The sequence below is a fragment of the Temnothorax curvispinosus genome, unplaced genomic scaffold, assembly GCF_003070985.1.
Source record: "Temnothorax curvispinosus isolate PA1 unplaced genomic scaffold, ASM307098v1 QBEX01016514.1, whole genome shotgun sequence".
In the NCBI taxonomy this organism is placed as follows: Eukaryota; Metazoa; Arthropoda; class Insecta; order Hymenoptera; family Formicidae; genus Temnothorax; species Temnothorax curvispinosus.
In genome coordinates this window covers 29,574-40,385 of record NW_020226294.1, presented here as the reverse complement: position 1 = coordinate 40,385, position 10,812 = coordinate 29,574, and the positions used below count along the sequence as shown (strand labels likewise).

The 10,812-nt window shown below is 41.4% G+C and overlaps 2 protein-coding genes across 2 annotated transcripts in view; one reads left to right on the top strand and one right to left on the bottom strand.

Annotated features, from left to right (window-relative positions):
- The window catches only part of LOC112466731 (golgin IMH1-like), a 42,366-nt gene extending 38,810 nt beyond the window's left edge, over nt 1–3,556 (top strand). The window contains exons 3-4 of the mRNA XM_025034999.1: nt 2,782–3,014; nt 3,115–3,556. Coding sequence (XP_024890767.1) covers nt 2,782–3,014; nt 3,115–3,556 — 675 coding nt within the window. The remainder of the gene's footprint in view (nt 1–2,781; nt 3,015–3,114) is intronic.
- A 3,521-nt stretch (nt 3,557–7,077) lies between these two features.
- LOC112466730 lies at nt 7,078–7,833 on the bottom strand. Its single transcript, XM_025034998.1, has 2 exons — nt 7,481–7,833; nt 7,078–7,246 (listed from the first exon to the last, which is right to left on the bottom strand). Exons 1-2 carry the CDS (start codon nt 7,831–7,833, stop codon nt 7,078–7,080), a joined length of 522 nt encoding a protein of 173 aa, XP_024890766.1.
- Nucleotides 7,834–10,812: the final 2,979 nt, after the last annotated feature.

Below are 10,812 nucleotides of genomic sequence, written 5' to 3'. Positions count from 1 at the left end.
GTGAACTATTTCGGGACTACCGCACCTCCCCCGAAAGCACGGGGGGGGGGTGTGCGTGAACCTCGGTTCGCGTGGAAAGTATATGCGTGAACAATTTCGACATATATATTAATTATTATGCTTTCCAATACTCAAAATAGCTGCTATATTTTCAAAACTTTTTTTTGTTAATAACTTTTTAATGAATAACAAGCGACGGCTAAAACCTTCTGAAGGTCACTCGGGGTCGTGACTTTGACAACATATATCAAGGTCATTGAAATCGGTGAGGTCGCCCTTAATCTAAACATTTACCAAGTTATATTTATTTTGAACTTTAATACTGCATATCTCGAAAACTAAAGCAGTTAGCCCTATAAGATCTATATAATTTTTTGTTCAGCGTAAAAAATACTACCAGAAACCACAGTCAAATCAAGGGGCCCCGGTTATCGTGTTCTCCCCGAAAGCAAATATTTATTTTAATTTGGCAACTGTCAAACAACTTGTTTCGTCCTTGATTATATATATTTCAATTTAACAGATGTAGGTTAGGTTATTGATTGATTACTCAAACAAAAAGGGGAGATTTCGGTACATTTTACAAATCTATTCTATTGATTACAAATGATATTTTATTGAAAAATATTTTTATTTCAACGTAAGGGAGACCGGGGCTAAACCGCCAACGGGGTTGAATTGCCAAATCAAATATCTCGGAACCTGCATATTGTGCGAACTCGCTATTAACATTGTAAACGCTGCTTATGGTACCCATGTAACCAACGGAGTTTCGGCAGGTTACCTGCCGTGTTATGATTTTTACGAGGGCAAACGTGTTTTCGTGGTGAAAAGTGAAATTTTCTGCGCGTGGAAATTTTGTAATATCTGCAATAATATTTGCTCTCCAAATCTCGAGGTACGTGATTATAAATGCATGCTGATTATAAAGAGTAATGCATGGTGAACACAAATCCAGTGTAGATTTCTAATATTTCATAAGCGATCAAACCTGAAATTGATTTATCCCGGGGGGGGGGGTGGCGGTTTAACCCCGGCATTTTTGAGATTTCAATTTTTCCACCGTTGTCGTTTTTTGCTTTATACCGGTTAAACAAAGCAACATAGATAAAAATTTCTATATAAATTTTGTAGCTAAAGGTTCACTCTTTACAGTGGTATACCACATTTAACTAAAATTATTTATTTTGTTGTTAAAAATCGGCACCGAAAAAAAACTGGCGGTTTAGCCCCGGTCTCCCCTACATTGCAAGAATTTTTATAATATATTTTCTCACTTTTGACGTCATCAATCAAAGATGGCTGCAGCGACTGAACAAAAGTCATAAGTTTAAAAGAATACTTTAGTGGAAAAATGTCTCAGAATTTTTTATATTATTAATCAGAATTTCTATAAAAGGTTTTAGGCTTTTTTAGAATGCTCAAAATTTTTTAGATTTTTTAATACGAATTGGAACGTTTTTCAGAAAAACTTAAACAAAATAGATAATAATAATAAAATATTTTCCCCGTCAATATATCTTTGTAAAAATCTGAATAAATATGAAGAAATCTCTTCTAATTTATCAGAAATTTTCATACGGATACTGAAATATTCCAAAAATTTTTATTTAATTATTTCTGAAAGTATCTGAGAAATTTTATGTATTTTTTCAGAATTGTTCATAAGTCTCAATTCTTATAAAATTTTTGAGAAAATATGGGTATTTTTTAATTGTAATGAAAATTATTTATAACTTAAGGGGATCTTATAGTGGCAGTCGTTACCGACATTTTGTTAAATGCATTAAACTTTTAATTGGCTTTACAGAATTGCAAAATTCTTTTATAGAATTAAAGCACGCACAAAAATGTAGAGCGTTTCGGTCGATTTTACATCAAAAACAAAAAAAATTAAAAAATTTGAGCACATAAAACTGACGACAATATTTGCTTAATACAAAAATACTGCAGTTTATATACATATTATACAAAATGAGATACGTGCGCTTTAGGAAAGACATGTAAGAACAATATCGTGCAATTAAAACTTTGAAAACCTAGAAAAAAAGTTGTATGTATTTAACTTTTATATGTACGAAAGCACATTCAGGTTAATAGGATAAGTAGTATTGCGTGTCGCGAGAGATGGCGCAGCAATTGGACAAGGACAGATATCTATAGTTAGACAAGGACAAATATAAAGAAGACAGGATTAGAAATGTTGACATTATCGACAAGGAAGTTCGGCCTTTGCTATAGGATCCCTTAGGTGATGCTGGAGTCGTCTGTATTACCAACAAAATTACCATATTCTATGTTATCGACCTATAATTGTAAATACATACTGTACTTTTATATTAGACTTCTAATCTCGATTTGGAGGGTTCATCGATGTTTTTCTTATTGTACAATCCAGGGAAACTCATTTTCACTTCACGTTCGTATCAATAGCATATTTCTTATATAATAAAGCACATCTTCTAATAAGTTGACAGTGATCGCTGCAACTCGAGACGCCATATTAGGATAAAAGCAGGTAAGGAAATTTGTAATGCCGTCATTTTTTCTCGTTTTTTATGTAAAATCAAAATTTCCTTGAATCATTGATGTTTGTACTGTAATTATGAAAAAGCATTTTTAATTCTATCAAATTAATACGACGCTATATAAGTAGAAAGAAAATCATTATTTTGTCGGTAAAACAAACGACTCCAGCATCCCCTTAAGCCATTATTTATTTTATTAATTTAACACATCTAATATTTAATAAAAATACTAAGAAATGATGAATAAATGTAGACTGCAAACGCATCTATTGAGGCCAGCGCGAATAACATTACGAGGTTAGAGAGTTTGATAAAAGATCAAAAAATAGCAGATGAGAAAATGCAAAAGGAGATGAGCAAGCTTGTGGTAAAGAAAATGAATTTGCAAACAGATCTTGATAATGCAATTGTTGAGATAGAAAAACTAGAAAAAGAACTCTCTGATAAAGAGAAGCAGATAAGAAACATTAAGTACGAGCTTAACAGGTAGGAACAACTCACACATTATATGAATACTAATTCATAATAAAGTTTTATAATAAAAATCCCTAATGCAATTAAATATTATAAATGACAAATGTTTTAGAACAAGAGAAGACAGCGCCAAATACAAGCATGAAAAGGAACTGATAGATAAGAGATTGATGAAAGCAGAATCTGAGCGGTCCAAGTTGGAGCGTGAATTAAAGCAAGCTTTGATCAACGTCAAGAACGCCGAACAAAATGTTCAAACTTGTCGCAAGGAACAGCTCGAGGACAAGCAACGTGTCGAAATTCTGTTACGAGAGAAGAATACCATCGCCCGTAGTAAGGAGACTGCATTCGAGCGAATCAAGCGATTAAATCACGAGCTATTGCTGTGCGGACATAGTAAGAAGAAGATTGAACATGAATTGGACACACTAATCCAAACCATTGATGATATGAAAAAGCAGATGGAAGTTGTAGAGAAAGAAAGGGATAGATATAGCTTGGCGGTACAGGGATTAGAACAGCAGGTAAAGTATAAAATATTTACAGAGTACTAGAGATACCTATAATAGTGAATGTGAAAAAGAACTTTCGGCGATTGTTAATTCCGGAGATCACATTTAAAATATTTACAAAAAATTCTACAACTGAAGAAAACAATATTAAAAATATATCCTACCTGGCATATTATACCTACATAAAATGTTATGTAAAAATAATGGCAATTATAATGTATAAAATTGCTAAATTGTTAAGCTTGTTTTATGCAAAGCAAAGAGCATTGTGGTAAACGGGCAAACAATGCGAGCTAAATAAAAAGATGTTATCTTAATAAATTAATTTATTCGGTGATGTGACATTTACACGATATAAATGTTTAAAGTGTCTATAAGATGTGAGATATTACATATTAAAAAAACCATGGGTTTGGTCTTTCTAAATTAGGTAATGTAATTTTGATACTTACATATAAGCACTCTATTTAAATATTTAATAATTTAATTTATTGCGAAAAATATTATCTCAAATCTCAGCCAGGATTCGAACCTGGAACCTCTCCCATTCCGTGTAAGGTGTCGTGCCAATTCGACCACTGAGGCATGTGGTAGTGTTTATTGCAATAACGCGTATAAGGTGGGACTAAACAATAAGATGGGACACCGATTTTAGTCAACGGTGTATATTCAAACCAAAGAAACATTTACTTTGCCATTGCAGAAACTGATTAATAACTGAATGTTATTAATGTAATTTTGATGCTGATATACAGGGTGTTTCTAAAACTATGTTAGAGATTTTAAGGGCGTATTCTGGGGATCAAAATAAAAAAAAAGTTTCTATAAACATGTGTTTGTAGAAAACACTATTAATTATTACGTTATGTAAAATTTCAACGATCTTTTTCCCCCCAACTTTAGGGGGCTATGAATTGGTTTCACTATCTCCAATTAAGTGTAACCTTCGATTAAACTCACTTTTCTAAGGACCGGTTTCACCATTTCCGATTAACTGTAACCTTCGATTAAACTCACTCTTTGTCTCTTTCTAAGGAGGGCTGTTAGAAAGAAATGAAGAGTGAGTTTAATCAAAGGTTACAGTTAATCGACGTTGGTAAAACTGGCCCTATAACTCGGAAGGAAAGCATTTTTGGAACCCATGTTTAGAAGAACTTTTTTTTTATTTTGACCCCTAGAATACGCCCTTAAAATCTCTGACATAGTTTTAGAAACACCCTGTATAAGCATCCTATTTAAATAATTTAATTTATTGCGAAAAATATTGCTTCAGTTTCTGGTAAAGTAAATGTGGTAAATATTGACAAAAGGAGACCCAGCTCCTATGACCTTGACCTTGACATATATTAATTATAGTGGTCACCCTCCTGAGTAACCTTCAGAAGGTTTTAGCCGTTGCTTGTTCTTTATTAAAAAATTATTAACAAAAAAGTTTGAAAAATATAGTAGTTATTTTGAATATTGAAAAGCACAAACGACCAATATGTATGTGAAAATGGTACATGTACGAACAAAAGAAAGCCATTTAAACCAGTTAATCGTTAATATATTGAACAGTCTTTTTGTTAAAGCAGAGAATAGTTGGCATAGAAAAGTATATATAGGCGATTCTACGTCAAATCGGACAAGATTTGACCTCGTATTTTTTAAATCGATTGAAACTTTTTTTAAATGAAATATACATAAAATAAGTAGTGTTCGCGAAATCGCTGATTTTTCCCGGCGATGGAAGCGGGATGAAAAGGACGCGCGTGGAAAGTGTTAACGAATTATTCACTTTATTTATGTGTAACTCAGACCACAGTCTGAGCCGTCTTTAATGCGTCGAAAAATATACAATCTGACCTGAGAAACGATGAGCGGTGTATAAATGAGAAATATTTAATGTCCGTGAGTGGGCGAGACAATTATATTAATTGCCCTCCTCGTGATGATTAGCCCGTGAGCCGGTGAGACACGTGGCGATCGGCACTCGCGCACATGTGAGCCTGAGTCGTCGTGTTGATGTACCAAAGTAGAGCTGGATGAGCGGTCGCTTTACATGTTAGAAAAAGTCTTTTGGCAGCTTCAATCACTGCGATGGGCACTTCAACTCGGAATGAATCTCGAGCAAAAACACAGAGCACACGTCGTACGTCTGGTCACAGCGCGGCCATTTGTACAAATCTGAACATCGCGAGGAAGACGTTGGCGATGAGCGCGCCCGTGCGTGCGCAAGCTGCCGCGGTGATCCGGCGTCGATACCCGATCGATGCTGCCATCTGATCGGATGGCGCAACGTTAACGGAATCTCGAACATTCCGCCCGCCATCAGCAACCTTGTTGATGATTCCTTACTCTTGATCCTTTATTCTGAGACAAGTAGCACGGCAAGCTTTGCAATTAGCCGAGTGGGTTTCGTGGTAGCCGTCTTAAGGGTAACCACCCTAGTGAGTCCATCCTTGCCAGGGTGCAGTTCCGTTACTCTGGCGAGTGGCCACTTGCACGGTGGAGAGCGTTCGTCGGTATGCAGCACGATGGAACCCACCGGATGATGCCATTTGGATATCGCCTGCTGGCGTTGCAGATAATGAGCCGACCCTTTGTGCCCAAACATGTTGAACATGCTGCTGGATGAGCTGCCACCGAGATAGTCGTGAGGTTGCTAGGTCAATCAGAGATGGCTCGGGTATGGTAGTGATTGGACCTCCAATGAGGAAACCTGGTGTGAGCGCTGAGACGTCGTCAGGGTCGTCACTCAACGGTTTTAAGGGCCGCGAGTTGAGAATGGCCTCGATTTGCGTAAGCAACGTTGTGAGTTCTTCCGTTATGAGTAGAGTCTCCCCGATAGTCCGTCTCAGATAAAACTTCAGACTTTACTACCGCCTCCCACTTGCCCCCCATGTGTGGAGCGCCTGGTGGATTGAACTCCCATCTTGTGCCATTAAGTTGCAAAACTTTAGCAATCCGTGATGTTCTTGAGAGCCCTGGATGAACATTTTCTTGAGCGCGGCGTCTGCTTCAATGAATGTTGTCCCGCAGTCCAAATACATGGTCTGAGCAATTCCCCTCCTAGCTGAGAATTTTCGGAAGGCTGTTATGAATCCTTCTGATGAGTAGTCACTGACAACTTCGAGGTGAATTGCGGAGGTGGAGAAGCAGACGAACACAGATCCATCCCTTGTATGTTTTCGCACCTTGTCCCTTCCATGTCTTGATGGTGAGCGGTCCGGCATAGTCGACTCCTGTATGAGCAAACGGACGTGACGGCGTAACCCGAGAGAAAGGTAGTTGGCCCATCAGTTGATGAACACGGATCCCCCTCTGCCGAGCACACACGACACACCGTAAGATATGAGACTTCACCGGAGCCCGTCCGCCGATGATCCAGTATTGTTGTCTGACATGAGCCAATGTCAGCTGAGTTCCTCCATGCAGGGTGCGCAGATGGGCGTGAGCGATGATTAAGGTTGAGAACCGTGAGTGGCGAGGTAAAATCGCCTGATGTTTATTGTCTTGGTCCAATAATGATTGATTGAGGCAACCGCCAACTCGGATGATTCCTTGAGCGTCTATGTACGCAGTCAATAGACTGAAGGAGCTGTTGGTGGTCTCGAGTTGGCCGTGAGCATCTTGATCTCGTGCGTGAAGTATGCCGCTTGAGTAGCCTTGATCCAAAAAAGTCTGGCCTTCTCCAAAGCAGAGTGCGAGTCTAGCGACCCGTCCCGGAACCCTCTCAAGAGAGCGATAAACCTGAAACAGAGAGCTGTTATTTTCAATAATTTATTGGGGTTGAGTACTTGTATATGAGATCCCAATGATAGTCCGGCTGAGATGCAGCTGCATATAGAGCAATGCCAGGACGAGCCTCATGACCGCTCAACTCGTCCGGAAGCGCGGGTTGAGATGGCCATGTTTCAGGTGTGAAAATCCACGGTGGTCCCGTCCACCATAATGAGTGGCTTTAAAGTTGAGCAGTAGTTAGACCTCGTGATGCGCAGTCGGCTGGGTTGGATGTGCCAGGTACGTATCTCCAGTGAGCGTCTGCAGTGAGATCCTGGATCTGAGCAACTCGGTTTCTTAAAGTCCTTCCAGCGCGATGCATGAGATTTGATCCACGTGAGTGTCACAACAGAGTCCGTCCACAGGTGAGTTGCTGTAACGTTCAACTTCAAGGTGGCTTGAACGTATTGCATGAGTCTTGAGAGCAGCAGTGCTGCAGTGAGTTCAAGTCTCGGGATGGTGAGTCGTTTGAGTGGTGCTACCTTAGTTTTGGAGCACACCAATGAAACCGTGGCGCCATTAGAGCCGTGGACGGTGATAAATACGACTGCAGCCATTGCCAGTTGAGAAACATCAGAAAAGCCGTGAAATTCCACTGTCGAAGTACTCCATGGATTGTACCACCGAGGTATTGAGAGCTTGATCAAGCTTGTGAGTTCTTTTCTGATAATGAGCCACCGTGATGAGAGCTGGGATGGCAGTGGTTCATCCCATCGGAGCTTTAGGTAGCCAAAGCTCCTGCAAGAGCATCTTCGCCTTGATCACCCCTGGTGATGCAAAGCCCAGTGGATCAAATATCTGAGCCACTTCAGACAAAACGAGGCGTTTGGTGAGATAATCGGTGTGCGACGAGATCCTTGTTGAGAATGTGAATGTGTCTTCTTGAGGAAGCCATCTTAATCCGAGTATTTTGTTTGCGCAATCGTCAAATGCAATTTGTGAGCTCTGCTCTTTTGCTGCTTGAACCGCAGTGAGCACATCTTGATGAGTCGCGTGCCACCTTGCTTATGGGAAGCCGCCCGCCATGCACAAGTCCGTTGAGCAGTATTGAAATTTTTATTACCTGCTGAACGGTGGCGGCGCCTCCAAAATGTCGTCAACATCTCAACCTTGAATGATTGGCGGTACTGCAAGAGGAAAACTGTGACCTTCATCCTCCTCCAGTTACAACAGTGTTTGTACTGATAAGAACGGGGCAGCGTTGGTCCCATAGGTGACCGTTGTGAGATAATGTGGCACTTCATTGAGCTGGTCGTCTATCCAGAGAACCCGTTGTAAATTCCAGTCATCTTCATGCACGTTAATTTGCCTATACATTTTGGTGATGTCAGTGGCAACTACGTGTCAAAATTGTCGAATTCAGAGTAAAACATCGGTGACGTCTAAATGCTGTGATGCAGCTTGGCTCCTGGTAGATGCACTCAAGCCATTAAATACCACACGTAATGTTGTGGTTGCACTGTCTGGTTTAAGCACTCCATGATGTGGCAAGTAATCTTGTATATGCTGACTGGAAACGGGTGAAACCTTCTTCATGTGATTGAGCTCTCGATATTCTGTCATAAACTGATGATACAAACGTCGATAGTTGTCATCTCGGGAGAGTCTTCTTAGTAAACTTTGCAAGCATCGATGCGCAGTGAGATAAGAATCGCCAAGAGTATCAGGTGATGATTTTAATGGAATTCGAACCGTGTATTGACCGGTTGAGTCCTGCGAAACAGTAGTCTTGAAGTATTCTTCACATCTTTGCTCGTCAGGAGTGAGGTCATGATTGGTACTCGCAGGCACTTCTTCTTGTGTCCAAACTCGTCGAGAGCATCTTCTCTCTCCTGAATTGATGCATGATGCACTGCAGCAGATGCCGGTGATGATGTGTCGACCGGCCCGAGAGCGAGCCATCCGAAAATTGAGAGCTGAACAATTGGCATCAATGGATCTTGTTTGATAATGTTGGGTTTAATGATCTGTCCATATGAGTCAGCTCCAATGATAATATCCACTAGCCGTAGTGTAAGGAAATCTGGATTGGCCAAGATTAACTGGGTGAGATGCGGCCAATCCTGTGGTGCAGTGTTGAAGAATGCCAGGATGTTCGCTAACGCCTGCAGAACGTGAGCTTGAATAATGACGTCTGATCTTGAGTGAAGTGAGCGGAGATTAAGCAATGCAACTCCTCGAGTTTGCGTCGCCTTTCCGCCACCAATTCCAGTGATGAGAATGACGGAATGATGACGAGTGATGTTGAGCTGGCGAACGAGAGATTCTGAAACAAAGATAAGTTCTGAACCTGAATCAATGAGAAGCCATACGCGTTGAGTATGAACAGATGAGCTGATCTAAGCCAGGGCCGTAGCTAGTAATGTTGAGTGTAATGAGCGGGCCAAAGATGAGTGAGCGACGATTGCACCATCTTCCTATTGAACTGACGCAGCTGAGCTGGTGATCGGCTTCGCTGATGAGTTCGACTGATGAGCCTCATGCAGCCTCGTGTGATATCGGTTGGTGCACTTCTTGCACCCCCGTGAGCTTTTACATGAGCGGACGTTGTGGCGGCCGAGGCATTTGAACCAAAGCCTCCGTGGTATGACTAATTTTTGTCGATCGCCTGTTGAAAGATCCCTAAATTTCGTGCCCATCACAATAAAGTGAGTGCCGTTGCAACAATCGCGCGGGTAAACTGTGGAGCTGTTAGATGCTGCCGTGCGGGCCGGTTAAGCTGCCGCATGCTGAGCTGTCAACGAGCGCTTTGCTGTTGAATGAGCGCCGACGGCTATGAGGCTTCAAGATATGCATGCTCCTTGAGAAACGCCTTTTTCGCCTCTTTGAGATGCATTGAGATTTGGATGACCTCCTCTAACGGCATGTCCTCTGCACAAGCTGGCAGCGTGTCACCAATATTCCGCACCGTCGCCAGGCGGTTCATTTAGGATGAGCTCCGTGGACAAGCGCACGGGTGAGGCTTGGCGTTTCGATGTGCGAGCCGGTGGTACCTCGAGCAGCGGCGTCGCGGTCTCCGTACCGCCCGTACCCGCCTTTGCGGGTTCCGTCATGTTGAGCCGTCCCTGAGCTGCGCACGATGAAACACCTGAGAAACGTCGAGACACGTGTAAGAAATGCTGCACGAAACGAGAACGTTCAAGAGAAGCGTGAGAAAAACACTATGCGAATCGAGAGTCGTTAAGGTCATGTATTGAGCACGTGATGCTGTCTATCTGCCACTGGCGAGAGCGCGTGAACATGTCGGTGTAACACTTGCGAGCGCGCGTGAGAATGTCTGTACTTCACTCGCAAAGGCGCGCGATAATGTCCACGTGGCATGTCGTGAAGGGCATGCCCGGTTCACATAATCTGTGTCTGAGTTACACTTTAAGTTCCACGCATCCGGCTCGAAGGACCAAATGTTCGCAAAATTGCTGATTTTTCCCGGTGATGGAAGCGGGATGAGAAAGACGCGCGTGGGAGGTGTTAACGAATTATTCACTTTATTTATGTGTAACTCAGACCACAGTCTGAGCCGTCTTTAATGCGTCGAA